The sequence below is a fragment of the Lissotriton helveticus genome, chromosome 3_2, assembly GCF_964261635.1.
Source record: "Lissotriton helveticus chromosome 3_2, aLisHel1.1, whole genome shotgun sequence".
In the NCBI taxonomy this organism is placed as follows: Eukaryota; Metazoa; Chordata; class Amphibia; order Caudata; family Salamandridae; genus Lissotriton; species Lissotriton helveticus.
The window spans coordinates 265,087,935-265,114,609 of record NC_136062.1 but is presented as its reverse complement, the minus strand read 5'-3'; the positions used below and the strand labels follow the sequence as shown (position 1 = coordinate 265,114,609).

The 26,675-nt window shown below is 45.0% G+C and overlaps 1 protein-coding gene across 1 annotated transcript in view; it reads right to left on the bottom strand.

Moving 5' to 3' along the window:
• Positions 1-25,823, bottom strand: part of MINDY2 (MINDY lysine 48 deubiquitinase 2) — a 715,083-nt gene extending 689,260 nt beyond the window's left edge. The window contains exon 1 of the mRNA XM_078685168.1: positions 24,628-25,823. Coding sequence (XP_078541294.1) covers positions 24,628-25,671 — 1,044 coding nt within the window. The 5' untranslated portion in view covers positions 25,672-25,823. The remainder of the gene's footprint in view (positions 1-24,627) is intronic.
• Between the last annotated feature and the right edge of the window lie 852 nt (positions 25,824-26,675).

The following is a 26,675-nucleotide window of genomic DNA, read 5'->3' as shown; positions in this document are numbered from 1 at the left end:
TTTTTGTTCATTTTAATTGTTTATTTCATTAAAAAGGTATACAGAGAAACGAAAGAAAACATGGACCTATAAGGTATCCGAAATCTGAATTGCGCGAGATGTACACACTTTACTCTACCACGCCGCCGGACCATACGGTTGTCGGCTGAAGGGCTGTGTTCATAAGACAATACTAAACGGGAAGTGTACCTCTTGCGGCCGGCCCAAAGGGTTGTAGGCCTGGGGCTGTGTCATTTCAGAATTGTACAATAAAGGTCTTTAAAAAAATAGAAAATAAAATTAAAAAAATAAAAATAAAAAAAGATGCTTCGCTGGACAGCAGCGCTTCGCGCTGCTTACACCAGCTCGACGTAAAAAGTGGGGCATACCAGTGCAAGAAAGATGGGACTTTCTCACACAGGCCTTCCGGGTTTATTAAACTATGCTATACTCTAGCACTCAAGAGGAACAGGGAGGATCATATTCAAGGCTTCCCTTTTGCTCCATCCAACCAGAGAAATGCCGAAGCATTAGGAGAAGAAATATCTGATGAGGCAATTAGAGCTCAGGTGCGTAGAATGGCCCGAGTAAAGTGTTTGTCACAGATGGCCCAACTGCAGAAATGTCCACACCTTTAGTAAAAAAAAACTTGTGCCCTCCCCCCCAGCTGGCTGCCCAGTATAATGAGGCTCGGGAGGTGCGCTACCACCTGAAGTCCATTGGGGAAGCAGTTATAGTTTATCTACTTTAACCAGGAAGACCCGCCACGGACGTGACGGCCTACAGATCACTGTTGATGCTAAACGTCGACTACAGTGGAGAAGTGTGGCTCACTGGTTAGAGGAGGCAGACCTGGAAGCAGAGGTCAACCCGGGACCAGGGTTCAATTCCCGGCTCGGCGGGGTCTTGAGTCCTAAAATGTCCATGGACTCGACAATTCTTGCTCCGGTGCCTACTCGATTCACGGGTTCACACTCTGCGACTCTGGGCAATAGCTTGCTTAATCTCCACAACGGCCCCTCGCGGCGGGATGCCTGGCTTTCACCTTGTGGATACCCTGCCGGGGTTATCTCACAGGGGAATACCAGGACGGGTTCCCTAAGCAAGCGCTTAGAAACCGCTTGGTGATTTGCGCTATATAAATTCCTGTACATTTACATTTACATTTACAAGATCCTGACTGGCATTCTCACCAAATGGCTCTCCTCCCATATGCAACATCATATCCACTAAGACCAACATGTGGTTATCCCCAGTCGAAATAAGCAGATGATCTTTCGGAAAGTGCTGGCCATCCTACCCGATGATCCAGACATCTTAACGGCAGCAACATTTATTTACTAAAATGAATTTGATAGCCTTAAATAGGACCACCTCTATGCTGTCATGGTGAGAATGGGACTGGGCAAGAGATTTCTTAACTGGGTGCAGCTTCTGTACTCTGCCCGCTTCACCCGAGTCAGAACAGGCTGGATGACCTCCGACCTGTATCCGGTAGAAAGAGATAACAGACAGGGCTGACCCCCGCTTCCATTATTATTCAACCACAGCTGAAGAAACACTGGGAAGTAAGGCATAGCAGAGGCAGCATTTCGCAGGGATATCCACCCACGGAATCAAACATCACATCTAGTTATTTGCTTATAATATGCTACTCTTTCTGGGAAATGGGTAGGAAGACTTGGAGCAGGAGGTGCCATTCCTTAATGCATTCGGAGACGCCTCTGGACAAGACAAACTGGCGCAAGGCCAGCCTGTTCCCTGTCAGCGTCCCTCTTCACGATATGCCAGAAGTGCATTGCATGAACTGGCCGCCATGAAGAACCTAGGGGATATACATTTATAGAAATACTCTGACCTCGTTAAAAGGAGTGTAGGAGCGGCTGTCTGAATCTTTAGGGCCAATGCAGCTATTTGGAACACACTCCCTATATCTGCCTCTAATCGAATTGTGACAGCTAAAATGATGGTATTACCACACTTTTTATACAATTTTGCAACCGTCCCAGTGCTCATTCCTAGATTAAAAAATTCAGAGACCTGAATGCTATACTACCTGATCTGGGGGCAGACGTCATCAACAAATGGCACTGGCTAAACCTATTTGCCCGACCTATGATGGAGGACTGGCTGCCCCAGAATTTGAAACATATTTGGTGACACAACAGGAGTGGTATTCACTGTGGCTCCAAGTGGTGTGTCAGAAGACCAAGGGCACCCCCGACGCTCCACACCTAGACTCATTATTTGCCCTGCTTCTGAATTCCAAAAGTACAGTGCCTGGTGGTCGCGGCAACTTCAGAGTAATTACAGTTGGAACCAGGCAGTACTGAAGTACCACACCTCGGGCCATTGCTCGCCCTAAATGTTGCTACATTCCTAACGGCTATAACACTAGTAGAACATGGAAGGAGGCTACAGAACTGGGATTGACATGGGAATGGAGACGATTGGTGACCTGTTTCAGGGTAGTGAGCCACAAAACTTTGAGGAATTCAGAGACAACTACAATGTTCTGGTAGGCCACGTCCTGCTACATGGCATGTTATTAATGACTATGCAACAGCAATTGGGGGAGGGAAGGAGCCGAACCTCTTACACACCAGGCCTGGGGATTCCTCTTCCACCAGCAGAACTCTTTAGGTGAGCAGAGTGGGAAGTGGGTGCCCTCCTCAGAGATGCTCAGTGTGGCAGGGAATCACTAGACCAGACAAGAGCCTGGGAGAACTCAGAGGCAAAGAGTCATATAGACCATGGCCTGCAGACACTGAAACTGACCATAGTAAACATAGAGACAGCTAAGGGGGGAATAAGACACCTGGTCCTGGGTGCGTACTGCCAAAACTGGCCAACATGCACCCAGACAGACACCCCGCCGCACCCGTCACCGAATTATTTCCTCCACCAGTGAATTATTACCATGATAAGACACCACTGAGTTGAGAGGAAGGGAGGGATGTTGCTTTATACCCTGTACAAGTATGGTATACAATTACAAAATGTCAATACATTAGGTTTACAAAAAACAAAAAGGGGAAAAAAGGTAGGTTAGAGCCACAATCTAGGGAAGGGCAAAGCGTCCCATAGACTGGAGTTGGAGTGTTCTCCAGAATGCTATTGGAGTCTATTGGGAAGACTGCTCTAGTGAGGTTTTCATCGAGTAACACTCAATTCGAATGGTTTATCTTCGAACCCACGTAATGGAAGGAAACCTCTTTCCAATTTGATAGCCCGGTCTTGGTGGCTGCAGGATAGAATAGAAAAATACACGGTTTTGACCAACTTACTTGCAGTCTGGAGGTTGAACGAAGTCCTTAAATACCTGCGCTATACTGGTATGGTCACCTTTTAAAATCTCCAATGTATATCAAAATATTGTCAGCAGAGAATGTCTTCCTGCCTCAGTGTAATGGCAAGTGTTTCAAGAGCACAGGAGAGAGAGGTCATCCTGTCCCAAAGGAAATTTTTCAGAGGACCTCAAAGAGGCACCCAGTATGAAAGTGTTGAATGCCTTCTCAAGGTCTTAAATAAGCGTTGCCAGGATGTCGGATCGGCTTCCATAAGACAAACGTTTCTTCTATACAGATATGGGTTTCATCTTGGGCTAAAAAAGTTTACTTCTGAATGGATCACTTGAGGCAATAGCTTGAGTATTCGTCCTACTAAGATTTTCCAAGTATCTTATAACTCGAGTTTAGAATTGCTGCTGGTCTATATGGAGTGGGATCCTAATGACCTGCCCACACTTCAGTAGCAAAACTGTAAAGGCTTCAAGGGGCAGCAGTGAGCCTTCAGTCTCTGCTGTTTAATACACAGTAGCTAATTTAGACGGCAAAGCATCAGCACAGGTTTGGTAGAATTCCACTGGAAAACTATTATTGACCAGAGTCCTACCTAAGGCCATATTTTTTATATTCTGAGCAGTAATGGGAGCGTCTAGCTCATCCCTTAGCTTCGGAACAACCCTGGGTAGAGGTAATTAAGCTAAAAAGTCAGCTACTGCCTTATTGGAATCTACTGATCTGTTCCCACATAAATTCTGGTAGTAATCAAGAAACAGCATAAACATATATTGCTGGGAATATGCCACAGCACCCTGTGAAGTTATGTGTGTTTTCCTAGCTTTCAGAGCCATGTTAGTAGTCCACCAGCTTGGTCCCCCTTGGTCTGAACTAGAGTTTCTTAGTTGATGTAATCCAAGCATCTGACTTTTTCAGTCAACGTAGATTTCTATGTACATGCCAACCATAAACAGCCTCAGAGGGTGGGGTACACCACTAATTTTCTTTCTATTTGACCACAAAAAATCTTCTGCTCTGAGCAAATACGTTTCTTAGGTCTTAGGCGTACACACCACCAAACTTGTACAATGACAACTTTGAATGCCTACGCTTTAACCACTAGGGAAGATGAAGAACCATCATTGTACTTAAAGTATACCTGTATTTTATTTGCTGGGGTGCTTTGAAAAGACAGTGTCTTCTAGTATGGAACTTTGCAGACACCAGGAGGGGATGGGGATAAAGGGTCTTGCTCAAAGCCAGACTGGCTTCAAAAGGAATGTGATCCAATATTGCCCTTCAAAGATAAATCGGGGGAGGAAATCATTGGGCACAACTCGGAAGAGCATATGAACCGTCTAGATACACATATAATTCATAAGGAGAGGACTAGAAGGAGTAAAGCCCAGCCCCACATCCGGGTTTTGTAGTTGGCAAATGTTTATCATGTGCGAATTGTTAAGCCAATGTGACCATGACACCGCATTACTCAATTCAATTCAATTCAAAGAATCTTTATTCGGTGATTAAAAATCACCATAAAAGCACACACATATATACATAGTAAAAAGTCATTAAACATTTCCAAGATCCTTTGTACAGAGTGTAAACAAAGAATAAGATACAAACAGTGAAACAATGTATGACACTAAAAAGGCATAAAATTGAGACATTTCATTCTTCTCCCCTGGTATGTCTTAAACGGACCGCTACCTTAATAAAATTCATAATACTACATAATGTTAAGGGGTCCGAGGCTTTCTGTAAAAATACTAGTGCCTCCCTAGCGTGGGCCAATTTGTTTTTTTTTAAGAGGTTTACAAGGAATCTGCGTCTGGGCATTGTATAAAAGGGGCAAAGTAAAACAAAATGAAGCGAGTCCTGCGGAGACCTGTTGTCGCAGCCGCAGGGCCCCTTCTGTTCAATTGATGTAGCAAATCCTACTGGTGATGCCAACATGAATGGGAGTAGGTTCAACCTGAAACGGCACATCAAAAACCTGTCCTGTGCGTTATACATGAGGTACAAGTATGGTTCCATACCCTCCGCACTTTTCACTAGGTTATGGGCCCTCACTGTCTTTTTACACCCTTCCGCCTCAGCTCTGCATAGGTTTTTCCGCTCTAGAAAAATTTTCCCTACTTGCAACTTATTCTGGGCTACAATTGTTGCAGGGTTAGTAAAGAGGTTCCCAAAACCTAGTTCCTCTAAGGTGTTCTTCACATAATGGAGCCAAGGGATGCGCATACATTTGTCCCTCTCCAAACAATCCGATAAGATTTCTCTACTAAGTGACGCATCAGGATTGACCCAGATTTTTAACCAGGCTACTATGGGCCTCAATTTTACCAGGTCTTCTATATATGGCCTCCCTAACTCCCTGTGGGCAATTAATCCAGCGGCGCTTTGGGGTACCCTCAGGATTGATTTCAAGTATTTGTTTTCTTCCCGTTGGATTCTTGTGGTATTAACGAAGCCCCATACTTCTGCCCCATAAATAACTTTGGAGCATGATACAGAGCTGTACAAGTTCATCACCTGTTCCGGGGACCATCTTCCTAGCCTCCTGCCATAGCTAGCTATTGCCCCGTTAGAGGCAATCATTTTACCACAACGCTCCTCCACCAAGGGATCAAACTGTAAGGCGTCATCAAATGTTACACCAAGATAGGGAAACGTTTTGACCTCTTCTACAATGTGACTCCCTATTGTGTAAGTAAATTTGGAGGTAGATTTTTTCCCCGCCAGGAGCACATAGGATTTACCCAGATTAACAAAGAGGTCCATGGCACCCATGAACTTAACAAATCCATCGATCAAGATTTGTAAGCTCCTGGGTGTACGTGCAATCAGCACCGCGTCATCTGCGTAAAGCAGAACAGGAATATGACGCGACCCGACCCTTGGGCAATCAGCCTTTAAACCTAACAAAAACTGCTCCAAATTATTAATATACAGGGAAAACAAAAAAGGGGCAAGGATACAGCCTTGCCGAACTCCGCTCATACAGGGGAATGAGTTAGTCAATCCCCCCTCCCTATTGTAACGGACCTTAGCCGTAGTGTCACTGTGCAATTCCCTCAAAATGTTAATTAGGCCACTCTCAATCCCCATGCTAAACATCATACCCCACACCGCATTACTCATTATCAGAGCGGTGGAAGTGCGGGTGCGTCCTATATAGTAGGATGTCCAGGATTCCGCTAAAGTTGCCCCCTAAAATCCATGGTCTGTGGGCTCATTTTGGTAGTTGCTCTGATAATGAGTAAAGGAATGTGTGCTTCTCTGTGTTTGGGGCATAAATGCTGCCCAACACTACAAGAGTTCAGTCTAGTGTGCCCTCTACTAAAACAGATCTATCTATGCAGTACCGTGACCAAACCCACAGTAAATGGTACCCACCTGTACCCAGATTAGGGCTTCTTTAGTATAGACAGGGTAACTGGCAGTAAAACCCAGTGAAAACCAAGCCATGCCAACGCTTTTTGAACTTGATGCCCTTTATCGTTGTGATATTGGTTTCTTGGAGTAACACCATTTGCCCCCTGCCCCCATGCCGGAGGGAAGAATAGATTTTATAGCATTCTTTGACAGTGTGAATCTACCTAATGTTCCACGTTATCAGTGAGTATTCCATTGGATGCACTGTGTGTGTATTTGGAGTGCACTTACTCAGATTATAATGTAACTCTGTTTCATTCATGCCTCTCCCTTAGGTATCATTGTAATTCTGTTGTGAAAGGCAAATGAGGGATGTAAAGACATACAACAGTACTGACCAGATAAACTATAACCAAGGTGATAGTAACAATACATACATCAGTGGTCAAACAGCCAACCATCTAAAAGAGTCAAAACAACTGATTAGCTTTATGTGGGTTGTGTCGAGCAACTTTCTATAATGAAGAAATTCTCCAACGACGCACTACGATACAGTCAACAGGTAGACTGGTGACCCCCACCTGGGTCCTCTGGTGGCAAGGGCTACCAGAGATGCACTCGCAAGTAGACAAGACCACTAGGCATTCTACATTTCTCCTCAGCTGGGACCCCAGGTACTAAGGTTTCCAATGGTGTTTTCAGATGATCTGGATGAGGAGGAGTGCAGACAATGTGACGGATCCCAGAAAGAATTGTAAGCTAGTAGCACAGCTCATTTGCAGTCTTGGACTTAGTCACATGAAGGAGCTGCCATCGAAGCCAGATGGCTTTCTTGCCCTCCCTGCACGATCTATAAAGGCATCTGGATCACTGAGCCTATCATTTACAAGGCAAATCTGCCAGGGATAAGGTGCCCTATCTTTCTTCCCAATCCCAAGCCACGTATGGCTCTGTGAAGAGAAAGGTGTAATGTCCAGAAACAGCAAAGAATACCCAACTCTATCTCCTCAAGTTATCTCTTGACGTCCATGAAGGATGTTCATTGATATCAGGGGGCCAATGTGTAATCAGGAAAGATGAGGGATCTTTCAAGGCACCCTGTCTATCACGCAATGTGAAGTATCTCATCCTGGTCTTAGCAGCTTGGCAACAATCTGACATGGTGGAGCCCCTGGTGGAGACTGGCAAGCTGGGACGCAATGGGCTCTTCTCAATGAAGATAATGGGGAACGGATTATGGGGCAGTTGTAAAGGTCTTTATGCAATTTGCAAGTAAGTCCGCTGGATCTTGTTCATCGGACCCTTCAAGCAAACCAACCACTATGATGTTGTTACTCCAGGAGTGGCCCTCTGCCTTTTCTTCAAGAAAACATACTTGATCCATAAAGCCCTACGAGTGGGGTGAGCTCAATCAATTCTCACAACATCACATTGAGGCGATCCAGATATGGTTGGATCGTGGGTCACTATGCCAAGCAGGCAGATGCAATCAGCAGCTCTTATGTTAGCATTTGGGCAGAAGGATCAGGCAGTCTCTCTGCAGGTTTCCCAATCAGCTAAAGGGTTCGGGGCTGGCAAGGCTGTGCTAGGTATTAGGACAAATGGTTCCTCCCTTGGGCTCCACTGCAAGTTGCACCGCAACGCACAGACCCCGGGACCACTTGTCCCTCTAGCTATGCCAGTGACAAGCCTGGCCCCATGTATCCTTGCCTAAGCAGGGGTAAAGGACATCAGGATTTATTCATCACCCAAATAGGCATTGCAATGAGCTCCCAAATGGACTTTTGATGCTGTTCATGCCACTCTGGTAAGGCCCACTAGACATAACCATATAGTGCCCAAGCTCAGGCCTTGTGAAACAAATTCGGGTAGAAAAGAGTCTGAGATTGAGGTAGGAGGGTGGGACGACGACACCAGCCACCATATGCAAGCCAAATTGGAAAAAAGGAGCGTTTTTACCAACACTCTTACACTTACAATGATAAAAATAGGTATCCTAGATGTGCCCCCAGGACAAGACTAGGCCAAAACTGTGACCATGTGAATACCATATTCATACTATATGGACGTCACATACACAGTGTTATACGGTTCCTATGAATTTAGGACGACATATTAGGTCAACAAAACTTCACAATATAGAGACCAAGTCTACTCATATCATCAGTAAATGTCGGTTTGGCTAGCTCACAGTACCAGATCTAAACTCCTAACCTTCCAGAGTTATAGATATTGTCAGCAACCTCAAACATGACCACTTCAATTCCCAAGGAATTCGTGGAAACAGATCGAACTGCCATTTGCATGCCAGAGGTGTCACAAAAAAAGAAAAGGGTACCAGAATAAATGTTCAAATATTGATTGACATGATCTAATCCTTGTAAATAAGACAGGAGTTGTGATTATTAGACAGGTGAGAGACATTGGTATGAGCATTATTAGAATGATGAAAAATATAAACAATTCAGCCATGTGATTTGTTCCTAATGTTACTCCTATCTATCACTATTACCTCTAAACTAACCAGAGCAAAGCGAGAGTATCCTTCTACCAGACCTGTTGGAATGATCTAATGGTATAAGTGCCTCAGTGCATTAGGGAATGCAATCCGTCTAAATGTACAGGTCTCTACACTTCTCTTGCATGGCTACCTTCCTTCTCAGGATGAAGGTTGGGGTCTGAAGAGGTGCATCACATTTGCTGCCTACATGATAACTTCGGTGTGAAGAGCCTCTCATAGAATTCAGCATAGACACTTTAAATAATAAAATACCAGCCTTATCGTACTGTGCCAAAGGCCCAGAACAACGTCTTTTAATACACATAGGTCATCCTCAAGATAGGCCTGAAAGGCCGATGGGCGAAGGTGCATGTTATTTAAAAAGTAGGACATGCGTACTTACGTTTTACATGTCCTGGCAGTGAAAAACACCCAAAAACGTATTTCACTACAGCAAGGCTAGCTCTCCCAAAGACAAAAAGTTGATTACCTTATTACATTTCATAAGTGATAACTTCCGTTTGGGAACGACTAGAGAAATACTTCTTCCACTCATCTGAATTGTAATTTTAAATCCTCTTTAATGGGAAAGTCGGATTTTATCATTACTATTTTGAAAATGCCACTTTTAGCAACTTTGCATTTTTCTGACTAAAACAAACCTGTCTTTTTGCCAGTGTCCAGTGTCACCTAATTGTTATAGGGTCTCCTGTGGTGTGGTGTGATGTGTATTCTTTCCAGATAGGAGAAAAGGGACTCCTGCGCTTCAAAGGGTAGTCTGAGGGATGTACCCAGCCCCTTCCTGACTTCTGAAGATGCCTGCCCTGTAACTGGCAATGCAGCTCACACTTCAGTCAGCCTGCCTTTTGTTTCCTAGACAGATTGGAGCCAAACCCAGGTAAAAGGGAAGAACTGACCACAAACATTTTAGGTGGGTGACCTCCATATATAGGATGTCACTGGGTAGAAGAGTGGCACCCTCATAACACCCTCATAACACTCCTGGACCTGTGGAAACTCACAGAGGCCAGAGTGGGCCCTCAGTTTGACTACCAACATGACCTTCCCAGATACAGATACCGGAGCTCAGAGCCCAGAGCTCTACGCATTGATACCTGGCCCATGTTTCCCTCCAATGTGAAGTTCTGATCATCCAACGCACTGCCAATGTGAGGTTCCGATAAAGGCCTGGACTTCAACAACCCGTCGTTGACAAGTCCTTCTCCGGATCAAACCTGCAGCCCAATCACTGATGCCCTTGTCCACAAGTGCTTCTCATCTGAAACTGGACTAAAGTTAGATGGTAAACTCTCCATAGGGACGAACTTGGTCCTTGTAAGTTATGTTAGAAGGCCTTTGTAGAGCGCAACTATCACTGAGCAGCATCATGGCACTATGTGGATCACTTAGACAGGTGACTGAAGCTGGGGAAATGGTTTAGATGAGTGCTCTGCATAGAGCATCATGGGCCGAGAATCCACTAAAACAACCTGGACTACCAATGAAATAGTAAACAAAATCCTTGAACCCAGTTTGTATTTTATGAAGTGGGGTATTGAGATTGAGAAACTCACCCCTTCAAAATAAAATATCCCTCTAAATTGAAGTAGTAGTAGTAGTAATCAATTCCATTATTTAGAGGTGTGATTGGACCGCTGTATAACCCAGTTAACATCACGGGCCTTTTAGTTACAAATACATTAAAAAGAGTTTGTACCTGTGAATTGTTAACTAAAAATAAAATGTTGGATGAAGATTGGGCACAACTCCCAACTGTGGTTCTGAAAAATCTGGATTCATATAATAGTACTGGACTCGAGAATAAAAACTTCGTCGAAATAGGACGAATTTGGTATCAAAAGACCGAGAATGACGAGTACATCAAGTACATGTATTTTCGGCGTATTCGAGTGACGATTTCACCTCGAAATCGTCATTTACATTCTAAACCCTTAGCTACATGTTGCCCTTTACATAGGCCTTAATCCAGTTGAATTTGATTCCACAAGGACACATACTCCTTAATCGACTTCTCCCTGACCCCAGTACAAGTTAGAACCATTGCCCCAGGCCGAACTCGTTAGGTCAGTTCCCTCCCAGTGGCCGAGCAAGATAGCATCTAGGCTCAACCAGCCATAAAACCATTTCAGCGCGCACACCTGCCATATCTCGCTCACATCTTTCTCCACTCCTTTTCTTCACTTGCTTTATGATGGGGAGGTGACCGTTTTTATTAGGGGTCCAGCGATATCTGATGAAATGTTGGGCCTTGCCGGATGATTTGTTATGGACAACACGTCGTGAAATATGTACATGTCATCATGACTCTGCTTTTCTTTTGTAATCAGTAACTATAAATGAAATACCACGAATCCAAGGAATGTTTTGCCCAAGGCTGAAAATTATGTATAAGAAGAGAAGCCTGACTTCGTGAAAGTGTGCAGACTCCTGAGAATATACCCATGTTGTACTTCTAGGACCCTGTTACCTTGGTTGCAGCCAATAAACTAATCTTTGACTTCACCTAGAAGACTCTGAGTTTCTGTAGGTCTGACTCAGGAGAACCCGAGGTCTCTGGGTGTTGATCCCCTGGCACCGCTGGGTTACCGGTTCTGTGCCGGTTCTTAAAAACCCAGCACTTCAATTGGCGCCCAGCGTTTGGGGCGATTCCAGTGGTACCAGTCAGCCTGAAGATCGTGAGGAGCTTCGTGTGGAAATTCCGGAGGAGGGCCCACCACCTCATCGACCCCTGCATGTCGACGTGGTCCGAAGGTCTTTACTGCGAGGTTCCCCGCTTCCCGACGGCTACAAGGACTGCTGCCCTGGCTATCGCCCTGATGTTGGACCCTTGAAGTTTTCGGTAGAGCGAAACGCTGAGACGAGTCTTCTGGTGACGCCATCGATATTTTCAGTTAAGTATAAGTGGAGCGTCTCCCAGTCCTTAGTTGGACTTACTTTGTGGTATCTTGGAGATACAAAAGGTTTTTATTGGTTCTTGCAAGCACCATAACCGAAGGACTCGTGTATTCACGAGAAATATCGTAATCGATAAATCCTTTGAAGTTTTAGAACTAGACTAGAGAGCGAGGATGCCTAGTCTTAGACTTGGGAATTGGTTTTGTCTTGGTAGTAATAATAGGGACTCCCGATTGGAGGACTCATGTCCGGTTCCTCCAGTTGGAACTCCGACTTACGAGCTATACCTTAAACATGGGGTAGGCCCCATCGTTTACAACGAGGTATGGATTAAATACACTAGGAAAGATGGTGTTTTAAAATGGCCCCAATATGGTAGCTTTGATTCTGAAATCTTAGACAACCTTGAAGTTAAACTCTTCAAAAAGAAAGCCCGGCCGGCGATGTTTGACTCTTTCCGCTTATGGCGCAAAGAAGCCAAACAAAAAGAAATTAAATTAGCTAAGAAAAATAAGAGAGAAGGGGGACTTTCAGTAATGCAAGCTGCCGTGCAGTTTAAAGATAATGAGGAAGAGCAGATAAATGAGCAGTTGCACAGGCAACGTAAAATGGCAATAGATAAGTGTTATCCAGTTTTGCCGTCTCTTCAGCAAGGGACAGCAAAAGAGCGTGAAAAAGACCCACTAATGTCGCAATTATTAACTTCACCACCCCCTATGCGCAGAATGCCACAGCACCCCCGCAACCTTTAGTTGCACAAGCTGCGCCTCCGGCTCTTCCACAGCACCCGCCAGCTGTTCTTCAGCTGGCTCCTACTTCTTCGGTGCAGCCTCCTCCAGGCCCACCGACCACTTCTGTTTCACCTGTGTTTTCTACGATTTTGCCTACTGTACTTTCTACATCTCCTAATGCCCCCTCTATGATTTTGCCTGGTACCACATCTATAATTCCTGATACCTCTTCTGCCATCTCTACCCCCGCCTTATCTCACCCCGTTTTTTCATCTGTTTGTCCTTCAGTTTCACCTTCCATTCGGCAGAAAATGGCCAGCACTGTTACTAATCTTCTCCTACCTCTTTTCGGGTCGCCTGCTACGACCCCTAACATAGGAAGAAGACAGTTGCGAAGTCAACTGCCTGATTATCAAGAGAGAGATTCCCTGAATAGTTTAGCTCGGAAATGGGTCATGGACACTGCAAAATATGATGTACAGTCTGTCATGGAAGTCTTCCATCAATGGGAAGCAGCGACACAGAGATATGTGTTCGAACAGATGTGTGTCTTTCTTGGAGAGGATTTAGAAGACAACGATCAAGAATGCATCCCGCGAGAGATGTGTCGTATACGATTTAAGTTTGGAGAGGGTATGATTGTAGGTCCCGATGTGGAAAAGGCAGTTGAAATGCTATTATCATATCGAAGTAAGGGAAGCAGTTCTGGGTCACCATCGGAATCTAGTGCATCTAGTAGGAAAAAGGCACGACAATACCCTATGAGAGAAGTTCCCCCACAGTGGAGAGAGGGTGACGCGACAGCTGTCCCACCTGTCCTGCCCCACTTTCACCGCGTATGGGTACATGTCCCATGGAAGCGAGCTGAAGTTTTAGCACTCAAACAAACACTACCAGATCAGCGTAAAAATCGTGCAGGGTACTATAAAGAATTGTCGCAAACTGCTGGGTCATGTATAATGAATTTGGCCGATATCGATATGTTATTCGGGAACGTTGTTGACATTACAACATTATTGACTATGATTCCAGCCTCTGCCTCCTGGTTTTCGGGGATTGACCTGAAGAATGCTTTCTTCAGTATCCAGATTGCTGAGGAAAGCAGGGATATTTTTTCCTTTAGTTTAGGAGGTCGCAGCTTCCGCTTTAAACGCGCTCCTCAAGGCTACTGTGAAAGCCCCTCAATATACAGTCAAGCTCTGAAAAGTCAGCTTGACACAATGGTTTTGCCCAATGGTGCCACTCTCGTACAGTACGTGGACGATTTGCTCATCGCTGCGGATACTGATAAAATCTGTAAAATGGCCACGTTGACATTACTGCGTCATTTATGTGATCTGCATCACAAGGTGTCACTTTCCAAGCTTCAATATTGCCGACAAGAAGTGACCTACTTAGGTCATCTCTTATCGAAGGAGGGAAGGAAACTGACCCCAGAAAGAATTCAGGCAATAGCAAAATTGAATGTGCCAAGAACGCAGAGAGAAGTACGCGCTTTCTTGGGCATTACATCGTACTGTAGACAGTGGATTCCAAATTTTTCGTTATTAGCCAAACCCTTATTGGCACTAACGTGTAAAAATACACCCAATCCCATTCCTTGGTCTGATGAGTGTCAGAAAAGTTTTCTCGAATTACGCACAGCATTATGTTCGGCCCCTGTGTTAGGTAACCCCAACTACAGTAAGCCTTTCACATTATATGTCCACGAGAAGGAGGGCTGTGCATTGTCTGTGCTGACTCAGTTATACGGAGATAGACAGCGGCCATGCGCCTATTTTTCGTCAACTTTGGATCCGGTAGCACAAGCATTGCCAAGTTGTTTAAGGGCCACAGCAGCAGCAGCTGTTTCTATTCGACAGTCTGCAGGTCTAGTAATGAATAATACACTAATCGTGATGGTCCCGCATGCAGTAGAGACATTGTTAAATAGGACCAAGACACAGCACTTAACTAGTGCTCGACTGTCCAGTTATGAATTGACACTACTAGCGAGCCATGTGCACATAAAAAGGTGCAGTACCTTGAACATAGCCACATTGTTACCAATTGCAGAGGAATCGGATGCTTCAGAACAGCACGATTGTTTCCTCAGAACAGAGGAAGAGACGAAAGGGAGAGTTGATTTGTTAGACACTCCTCTTGCTGAATGTGATGGTACATTATGGGTGGATGGTTCATGCTTTAAACTCCCAAATGGTAACGTGACTACAGCATACGCTGTCACAACTTTGCACACAGTCATTGAAACTGCGCGAATACCACATGGTTCAGCTCAAGCCGCTGAACTCGTGGCACTGACGAGAGCATGTGTGTTATCTAAAGGAATGAAAGTGACTGTCTATACCGACAGCCAGTATGCTTTTGGAGTGGCTCACAGTTTTGGACGATTGTGGAGGGAACGTGGGTTCCTGACTTCGCATGGAGCTAAGATTCAGCATGGTCAGTTGGTGAATGAGCTTCTTGAATCACTGACGTTGCCCCTGAAAGTAGCGATCGTGAAATGTAGTGCTCACAAGAAAGTGATTGATGATGTTGGTCGTGGAAATGCATTTGCTGATGAAACTGCTAAGGAAACTGCAAAGAATATGATGAGCCGAATGTATGTTGTGAGCCCAGAAAGATGGACTGGTGATGTTGGAATATGTGAAGACACGATAGAAAGTGTGAAGTCCATCCAAGCTGAGGCCACGGAGAAAGAGTTAAGCATGTGGAGAGAAAGTACAGGGAGAATGGATGCAAATGGTTGTTGGATTGAATCGACAGAGCAACAGAGATGGTTGTTACCCGATGCATATGTGCCTGCAGTGGTTACAATGGCTCATGGGATGGCCCATATCAGCGCGAAAGGGATTTGCGAGTTGTTGGCCCCAGTGTGGAAGAATTCAGGGATTCCCAAGTGTGCAGAGAATGTTGTCAAGAATTGCATGGTATGTCTGAAGCACAATCCTGGTAGGGGAACCCCAACTCCAGCTGGTCATTTTGCACCTCCTACGTATCCGTTCGAGGTTTTGCAGCTAGATTTCATACACATGGAGAGGTGCAACAACTTAAAATACGTGCTCGTGGTTGTTTGTGCCTTCTCAAGATGGGTAGAAGCCTATTCCCTAAGGGACAATACTGCCTTGTCCACAGCGAAAGCCCTTGTGAAAGAGTTCTTCCCCAGGTTCGGAATGCCTAGAATGGTCTGGTCTGACAACGGAAGTGAATTTGTGGGTTGTGTGATGAGAAGAGTGTGTGAAGGGCTAGGCATTAGGCAGAAGTTCCACGCTGCAAATCACCCCCAATCAGCTGGATTAGTGGAATGTTACAATGGCACGCTTAAACTTAAATTGGCCAAAATCCAAGCGAGCACAGGTCTTAAATGGCCTGACGCTCTACCCTTAGCACTCCTATCCACCAGAATGACTGTGCATTCGCGAGTGAAACTCAGCCCCTATGAAATAATCTTTGGTCGGCCAGCCAACATATGGGGAGTGCCTAGGCCCACGAAGTTTAGCGAGCTGCAACACCCTATTTTGCTTGACTATTTGTATGAATTGACGGCTAAATTGCGTGTTTTATATCAACAGGTCCACAACACCTTGCCTCCGGTCTCTGAGACACCGGGTCACTCCATTGACCCCGGTTCCTGGGTGCTTGTCCGAAACTTCCAAAGAACAAGAAACGACCAGCCCAGATGGACCGGGCCTCACCTCGTCCTCCTGTCTACAAGGTCGGCTGTTAGGGTGGAGGGGAAGGCCAATTGGGTTCACGGGATCCATTGTAAGAGGATACCCTTCCCTCTGCCACATGACCAATGGGTCCAGAAAGGAGGCACTGACTCAGAGCGCACAACTGATGAACGTGTAAAAGAAGCTAATCCTGATTGTGAAAGTGGGAACATTTTTCAAGAAACTGCGCCACCACCAGAACAATTGAACTCTGTGGAACCTGAGCTACTATTTCTGGACCAGACAGTACCCGGGAAAAGACGCTACAATTTGCGACCAAGAAAAACAGACTAAAGTAAAAGTGATTTATTTTATGATCCGAGAGAAAAACCTGTGGACTAATAAAAAAAAAAAAGTGTGTTTTTCCCCAAATCCTATTTTTGAAAGTGCAGATTCTCCCATCTAGGTAACTTGCTTATTTTTGTTTTTTTTCGAACCGCCATTCGGGTTCCGCTGCTAGGGTCGCGGTTGATTAAAGACTTTTGGGTGCAGCTGACCACGTTAGGTCGCTGGTTCCGGTTGGTCCAAGGGAGCTGCCCTAGACTGACGGAAGCATCCTTTAGCAGAAACAACCTACCACCGCGGGCAGCACCTTAGAGAGGATGGAGTTTCCTGATGTGGAGAGGCCTGCAAAACAAATGAACTTTAAGCAGAGACTTTTTTACACGATGACGAAGAAAAGTTTTATAATAGTGTGTATTTTTATGCTATTCAGCGTAATGGTCTTTTTGATAAGCTATGTTTTATTCTCTCTTCATGTGACATTTGCGCCCACTACATCACCCATACCTCCTCCTACTGTTTCCTCTCATTCTTTCCACCCTTTGCCTGACCACGAATCAAATAGGAGATTAGAATTCATCAATAACTCCTTCGTTCAGTTATTACACCAACACCAACTTGTAATGAACACAACCAACTGTTGGGTGTGTGGTCTCATGCCCCACACCACGGATAGAGGTAACCCCTATTTGGTCCTGCCATTTAGTCGCAATGGGTCAGTATGGGCATATAGGACAATGTTCATATATGCACGAGAAATCCAACCCCTACGTTCTGTAAAAGACAACCTCAAGACTAGCGCCCTAGTCAAAGGTATAGTTGATATGATCAAGGAAGTAACTTCTTACAAAGATACCCCTGATGATGAGATACTTGCATATGTAGGGTGGAATGTGACCGGATATGGCACTACATTAAGTGAGAAACAGCAAGCCAAAAGATCGTCCCCTATCTGGATCGTACCTCATCAAGGTCACCTGTGTCTGCAAGGTATTGGCAGGAATCCCAGAGCTCAGCTAGGGAAGAGTGTCTGTACAGAAACGTATGTTTTTGGATCTCAGACTTCCCCTGCCTTTTTAGCCGCTAAGGGTACTTATTTCATCTGCCATGATAGAGCCTATACATGGTTGCCCCCTGACTTCTCGGGCTCATGTTTTGTTTCATTCCTGTTACCTCCCACCTACACAGCAGCGGCGGATTACCATCGGACAAGGGTAGTTAGAGGTGTTTTGAGTAAAGAAGACACTGCAGGTCAAGAATTTGGTGACTTTGCAATGGGTTTTCTGCCGTTCTGGGGAGCCATGGCTAACAGCAGAAACATAAGGCAATTGACAAGGGTAGTTGAATCCACCGTGATTGAAACTGCTGGTGCCCTTAGTAACCTGACTGCTGAGCTCCAGTCGGATCGACTTATGACCCTTCAGAACCGGGTCGCTTTGGATGTAATACTTGCGGACCGAGGTGGAGTATGCAAATTGATCCAGTCCAGTTGTTGCATTTTTATTCCAGATAATGCTCCGACAGTGTACGGGGCCATCTCCAAACTACATAAGATTTCCGAATCTATTCATGTGGATAAAGGAGATTGGTCGTTAATGGGATGGTTCTGGGAACTGATATCTGCTTGGGGATGGAAAATTCTGATGGTCATTGGGATGGTCTTAGCCATTCTTTTCCTGTTCTGTCTATGCATACAGTGTGCTCCTGCAATATGTGGCCTCTGTGCTACATTATGTGTAAGGAAGCCTGTGTCAAGACATGAGCTCAGCACTAGAATGATGTTGCAGCAACATCTCAATGACTTTAGGAATATAGATCTGGACTCAGATTAACATGAGGATAGATTAATTGCCTATGTAAGGGCAAAAGGAGGGTCTGTGGTTCTGAAAAATCTGGATTCATATAATAGTACTGGACTCGAGAATAAAAACTTCGTCGAAATAGGACGAATTTGGTATCAAAAGACCGAGAATGACGAGTACATCAAGTACATGTATTTTCGGCGTATTCGAGTGACGATTTCACCTCGAAATCGTCATTTACATTCTAAACCCTTAGCTACATGTTGCCCTTTACATAGGCCTTAATCCAGTTGAATTTGATTCCACAAGGACACATACTCCTTAATCGACTTCTCCCTGACCCCAGTACAAGTTAGAACCATTGCCCCAGGCCGAACTCGTTAGGTCAGTTCCCTCCCAGTGGCCGAGCAAGATAGCATCTAGGCTCAACCAGCCATAAAACCATTTCAGCGCGCACACCTGCCATATCTCGCTCACATCTTTCTCCACTCCTTTTCTTCACTTGCTTTATGATGGGGAGGTGACCGTTTTTATTAGGGGTCCAGCGATATCTGATGAAATGTTGGGCCTTGCCGGATGATTTGTTATGGGCAGCACGACGTGAAATATGTACATGTCATCATGACTCTGCTTTTCTTTTGTAATCAGTAACTATAAATGAAATACCACGAATCCAAGGAATGTTTTGCCCAAGGCTGAAAATTATGTATAAGAAGAGAAGCCTGACTTCGTGAAAGTGTGCAGTCTCCTGAGAATATACCCGTGTTGTACTTCTAGGACCCTGTTACCTTGGTTGCAGCCAATAAACTAATCTTTGACTTCACCTAGAAGACTCTGAGTTTCTGTAGGTCTGACTCAGGAGAACCCGAGGTCTCTGGGTGTTGATCCCCTGGCACCGCTGGGTTACCGGTTCTGTGCCGGTTCTTAAAAACCCAGCACCTCACAACAACGCTTACAAATGTGTCTTGTGGCAGGGACTGAAATTTACTTACTACAAGTGGAAATGTCAAAGGGTGGTCTTTCATTTTATATCCAGAGTAAGGGTGATCTTTCATTTTATATCAAGAGTAAGTTAAGTGTAAAAGCAGAAGTAATTGGCTTGCAACTGGCATGGATACAATGTGTTTTATTACAGTTTGATTGCTATATGATGTGAATACTGAATGTTTACTTAAGTGTGAGGAAAAGTAATAAGATGATTCAGTTTTTTACCTTGTCGGATATTATAAAATTGTTAGCACTCCGATATCCATCTGCCGGTTTTATTATTTCTGGTGATTTTAATATACATCTGGTTGCATTAAAATCTTCAGACGGGCCAAGTAATGGTCCTGCTAAAATGTGTCGTGATAATCTGCAGCAGGTTGGTTTAACTATGTTAAATGAATCATCTTTGGGTAAATCAAGGGAAGTTTCAACTTTTAAACATTTGAAATATGGTTAAATTATTGATTCCACTTTTGTTTCACATAAGGTGGGCTCAAGAATTGTTGAATACAAGGTGATTTCAAGATTTGAAATAGATCAAAATCCTGAGATATTAACCTAGTATCTGCCAATAAACTGTGATCTGAAGCCAATGTGCTTCATCATATTTCCCATTCCACATATAATCTGAAAAGGCTGGTGTGGCACTCGGAAAAACAAGTAGAAATACTGAAGTTTGCAGAACTTTTGATCAAACACAGTGATCTAGGCTCGCTGGGAGGGGTAGGGGAGGGGGTGATGAAGCCAAGTGGAATTATATCACTTCATCATTGGGGAGAAATATATAGCATAGAATCCAGCAAAAGCAAATCTTTTGGAATCCACCACTAACAAGTGGTATTTATCTAAGTTATTTAAATTGAAACAGTCACTTAACAGGGCTTTTCAACCATCAATATTGCCCATCTTATCCCGGTCCCAAGGTTAAACTGATGTCAATGAGAAGACCTTATAGACAAAAAGTTTGGTTGGAGAAATCACATTATCAAGCAGTGCTATGGCATCGGTTATTAAATGCTAATATGTTCAATGACGTGAGGCGGGGGTCCCAGTACCCGAGGGTAAATTAGACTTTAATACCTGGGCCACCTTAGGGCGTGTAGACACATAGTCTGAACTACACTCCACTAGTTTAACTGCACTCACCTTTTTACTTAGGTCCTGAAGAAAGCCAGCATATACATAAGGCACTGGCTGAAACATGTTGACCCACCGGATGATGGAGGTCGTAACTCGCCTCTAACATCCAACAGCCTTATTTTTAACCGCTGACGGTGGCCCAGGTATTAAAGTCTAATTTACCCTCGGGTACTGGGACCCCCGCCTAGCCGTTTTAAATTTCACTACCATAACACCCTTCACTGCACACTCAGCAACATACCTGCTCCGCTGTAATCAGGCGTCGAAGCACACCCGGGACACGCTAGGTGTCACTGGGTGGGCCCGATGATGAAGCATGCCACCAACTAGGTTGGTGGGTGAGGGCTTTCTGAACACACTCACCAGGTGTTCCCATCCTGTGACGAAACATACTTGAGTCTTTTTTATTAAAAACCCTTTTTATCTTGAGCTAGTCTCCTTTTGATTCACATTACATGCTATAATTGCCTTAAAGAGGGGTGGGGGAGGGGGGAGTAGAGGAGGCACCTCAATGTCTCCCCCAGGGCTGTGCAGGTCGGTGGAGCAGTCCACAAGGGACTAGGTCATAAGGATGCAGCGGGTTATGGTTAAACAAGAGTGTATATTGTATATGGGACTGCCTCTGTTGTTCAAACTTCAAACACAGGAGGCTGCTAAGTATGTTGTGTGGGTCACACGCCTACCCATTTGGTATTTTAAGTTATTGGGGTCACTGGTTAGCTGGGTACGGGGATATTTTCTGGCCATGAGCATTTTGTCTTGCGCAGCTTTTATTGGATAGGACAGAGGCGTAGGTTTGTTCAATGTTTGCCGCTGTAGGTAGGACTGTGAAAGGGCAGAACCAGTCAATGGAGGATGGCATAGGGTTGGATTATTACGGGGCAGGCGAATCCAGCTGGGAGGAGAGACACATGATGATTACGACCTCGCTAGGGAGGAAGGGATGATAGTCAAGGCCATGATGCAGGGGAAAAGGTCAAGGGGAAGCAGAGTTTAGCGTATTGGCAAATGCTTCAAGGCTTCAGAAAACTGCTAGAAGGAGGTGACTTGTTCAGTGTTTGGGGGCTCCATGGCGGTTTAAGGGTGGGGAAGTCGGTTTTGTGATTGGATTAGTGAGACACGGGTTTATTAAGATGAACTTCGCTCAAAGGCCCGTTTTGTTAAAGTGTTAATTTTTACTAGAGTGGTGCGAACCGTGGTTATATTGTGACATCCAGCCTGAATCAGAATTCCATAGTTGGTGGGAGGGTGGTGGTTGTGAATATTCCGTTTCACACACAGACCTATCACCTTTAAAAACAATTTAATGTGCGAGAGAGGATGAGCGGCCATGGAAGTCTGGTCCAGGAAGCACAGCCTGTTACTGCCCACGAAGCTTTATTGGGGCGGGCCTGATGTATGGAATTGGGGATTCTGCTAAGCACTGTCTCAGCACCCATTTCTGACACACAAAGTCTTCTGTAGCAGTCTCCCATATCGAAGGGGCACGGGAAGCTGCTTTAGAAGTCATAAAAGATGGTATTTGTGGACAAACTTCACACACAAGATGTAAACCTCCATTTGGTCGAAAAAATTCCAGCACACTCTCTGGACACTGTATGTTCTTGTGAAGAGCTCTGATACTGTATGTGCTAGCAGTTTTGCCTTTGCTGTTCAGCCCCTTTCCTGCATGGTGTGGTATCTGTTTAATTATGCAATATATGCAAAGAAAGCAGAAATGATTAAGAGGTCTATACTGTGTAAAACTATACAATGAGCAATTTAAGTATCAAACATACGTTTTTTCAATAATAAATTACATTGGAATTCTAATTTATTTTTTCAATACTAATAGCTCTTAGAAAAGGCCTTGAATGGCGTCACAACCACTTAGTCCCAGTATAAAGTCTCCGAGTTATCAAGTATGAGGCAAACTAAAGGAACTGCAAGTTTCATAGGCTGATGTAGAAGAGTTGTCAACGGTTCGGTCCCAAACAGAAGCAATCAGTAAGGCAGACCATACTCAGGACACTGTCCGTAAAAAATCAAGGTGGATCTTTTGAGGAATAATTATAGGTATATACAACTGTACTAAATAAAAAAAAAATAATAGATAACATGCCATCTACAGAATACACCCTTGCTTTTATAACTGAGATTTTATAGATGGGTTACGTGATTGTTACATCATTCAAGCCTCTTCTATATACTATTATGGAATTCAATTATTGCTGTGTCCTTATTGGTGTGCATTGTCTAATGTGGCTGGTCATATCCCTCTAAAATTATTTCATAATTATTCAATTTAGTCCTGAAGAAAACAAAATTAGGACGCCTATGTAATTGAGTACTGAAAAAAACTTGGATTAAATTGCTCATTGTACACGCCGTTAAGCCTCTTCATCAATTGAGCATTCATTCAATATATTTCTTTTCCCCAAAAAAATATGCGTATATAATGAAATTGATTGTGGATTGGAAATTATGCGACCACTCTTGAATTTTTAGATTTCATTACACAAAATAATTCCTTCAGAAGTTCCCTTGTTGATGTTGTTCAAGAGCAATCTCCCTGAGGGAATTTTTGAATTGCGCTAGTGTTTTTATAGTAGTGGTTGTGTTAGATGTCAAGAATACACTGTATTTTCAAATCTGAGAGCGTACAATCTTTCAATGACAGTTACTCACTTTTGCTAGGTCGCTCACTTATAGGGTTACAACTTGCTCGATGTAGTCAGGACATATAATGTTGTGTGTGTTTCTACAACTCGTTGCCTTCGTCTTTATTAGTCCCGTTGGTTTGATTGTAGCAAACCAAAGCTAAAACTTTCAGAATTATTAAGGTTGTAAAAAAAAAAAAGCCTAAGAGCTGAAACAGATTTTCGTAATAACAGTTGGTAAACCTGCTGCCCTTTTTTATTGCATAGGGTACAGCTCTTATAATAATTATGCTCTTTAGATCACACCCCATAATAACTATTATGAAATTTTACGACACCCATGTGTCTGGCGCATGGATGCCTAATTGTGCCTGTCTTGCTCTATAACTGGTACTAGAATATTGCAATTGTATCTATGTAGATCTTGCACCCCTTACGAGGCATTGAAGAATTTTGGGCCGGCAGGAAGCTGCTCCGGAACCTAAGGATAATGTTTAATTCAGTGGTTATTGAGATTAGTTACATGCTCTCAAGGAAACCATACATGTATTTACTTCAGGTTCTTTGTTGTACATTGATGGGAGTTCGGCGTGATCATTATTGGAGGGGATGGGGTTATGGGAGTTCATGCATATGGCTGGTATGATTAATAAATGAGCTAGATGGGATTAGATACTGTTAATTGTCATGGGTATGACTTTCAAAGCAGTGATCTTTGGATTGCGGTATGGGCAGGACACTTGCAAAAATACAATAATAGAATACAAATATTTAATAATAATAGCAATGAAGGCAAAAATGCAAGTGATTTGGAGAATGTTTTGAGTCTACACCATTTTTTCTTTGCAAAGATATAGGAATTGTTCATTTTTGAGACAGCATGCAATCTGATGGTGCAATCCAGCATGAATTTAGAATCTACAAAATACATAATTCTCACGCATCTAAGGCAAAAGTAGATCTTCACCCTGCATCCCCAAAACATTTTTCAAGCCAAGCTAAATATACCATTTGCAGTGTTTGTTCCTAGTCCACATAGTTAGGGGTGCTTTTGTGAATTCATCAAGACTCTGGGTTTTCAAGTGTTTTTCAAGGAGGAGCGGCGTGATTGTCTCACATGGACCATTAGTAATAGTTATAATAAGCAAAGACTGTCTCCCAGTTGGGGAGACTCCCTAAAATTCAGAGGGGCCTTGACTGATTCCAGGCCTGTGCGGCTGTGCCTAAACGGCTTGTAAATCTTGAAATCTAGACAACACTAAGCTGTGCCCCTTACCTTCCAGGTCAAAAGCAGCACATTGATGATAGCCAGCAGAGGACAGGGTCCGTTTTCATTCTGGGTAACAATTGGAGTCTTCTGCTCCTTCCACAGTAACCACTTGATGTGATAGACAGACTGCCCAGTGCCGCGCTCCCGCCCCGCCGGCTCCTCCAGACCCTCGCTGACACTGAGGTCTGAACTGGGGTGGGAGTGCAGGTGGGAAGATGACTCTTGGGAGTCCAGGCTGGGAGAGGTGGCCGCAGGGGGGGAGCTGGAAGAAGGAACTTTATGTGGGGAGCTTCCTCCGGGTGTGGAGGTGGGGGTTGGGGACTCACGATGACAGGTGGATGAAGAGACCCCGGGTGGCAAGAGGGTGGGTAGGGAAGCCACAGGCAGGGGCTTCAATGAAACATCTGCAGAGAGTAAGTGGCTGGGCGGGGCAGATCCGGGTTCCAAGGGGTTTGGCGAGGTGGAGAGGGAGGGCAATGTGAAGGGTGGCGACAAGGGGTTGGGCAAGGCAGGCTCGGAACCTGACGAAACAGCCGTCGGGGGTAAGGGTATGCGAGGACAAGCCTCGGAGAACGAGGGGTCTTGAAAGGCAGTCTCTGCAGACTGAGAGGTTTCAACGGTGGTCTTGGGCTCTAAGTGGCTATGATGAGGAGAGGCCGCAGGTGGAGATGGGGTGTGAGAGTCCTCGTAGACGGGCAGTGGGCCAGCCCTGAGGGGAAGGGGATTGGGAGAGGCGGCGCTGATGTTCAGCGAAGAGGCCCCGGACGGGGGGCTGTGCTCGGAATTGTCCGGGGCTTCTTCGTGCTCCCGCTGCCTAGGGAGCAGGGAGCCGCCGCTGGCTTCGGGGCTTCCGGGAGGTGCCCAGTCCGGGGGTCCGGGACATTGTGCCTCGGGGGCCTCCCCCTGTGAAGGTGCGCTGATGGGGCCGCCCTGACTGTCGTCACAAACGGGTTGCGGCTTCCACGGCTGGGTGCTCATCCTCTCCTCCGGGATGTGGGCAGCTATTCCTCCTCCTCCTCCAGCGAAGTCCGCTGCCTGCTCGCTCTCCATGCGGCTGATCGAAAGGTAAAAATGATCCACGTCTACTGAGAGAACTGGGGCTACTCCGTGGTTTCCAATGAACCCACCATGACAGTGGGCCCTCCTCTCTGACGTCACCACGGATCGACGTCTGCGCCGCCATGACAGCGTTTCCTCCCCTCTCTGACGTCACCGCCGAGCTTCGGCTGCAGCCTGAATCGGCGTCCCGGCGTGACGTCACCGAATCTTAACGCCTGCCTTGTGGCTAACTTCTTGCGGACCGTCACCACGCCCACCTGCGCTCACCTGCTAAGACATGCCAAAGTGAATAGTATTATAGCCCTCTGTTGCATGTTTCTGATTGGTCATGCAGTGTAATTGGAATGCATAGCTGCCAAGGTTTCAGATTATTTATGTGTGATATTTTCATAATTTCAGTGCAATTATGAGGGACATTCAACCACTATGAGTGACACTTCATCGCGAGGAAAAATCATTCAATGACCACGAGTGATACATATAAATAACAGAAATTACACCCATTTGAGCAACGAAAACTCTAAGAAGAGCTAAAAACTGTTGAAAAGCATCAGAAATGGAAGGGCACTGTTAGACCTCGCCCTTTCTGCAGGTTTATTCCTAAACTTTTGGCTTTTTTTCTGACCATGTTTTTGTTGACTATAAGACTCTTGGCACTTTACCAATGCTGATCAGTGCTGAAGTGCATATGCTCCCTGTGTAAATTGTAATTATGATTGGTTATCCACAGGGCTCGAGTCGGGGGTCCACGCATGTGGACAGCGTCCCCCCACTTATTTTACAGGGGGGACGCCATCCCCCCTGCTCAAAAGCTGGACCATCTAAGATGGTGAGTTACTTGTCCCCCCCTCCCCGTCGTGTGCGCAGCCCGGGAGGAGACAGCTTCCCGGGCGCACACACAGCCGCACCCGAGCCTTTCATCATAGGTCTTTAACTACTTGCACGCTAGCGGTTTTCCCGCTGTGTGCTGGATTTTCAAAATAAACCTGATGAGT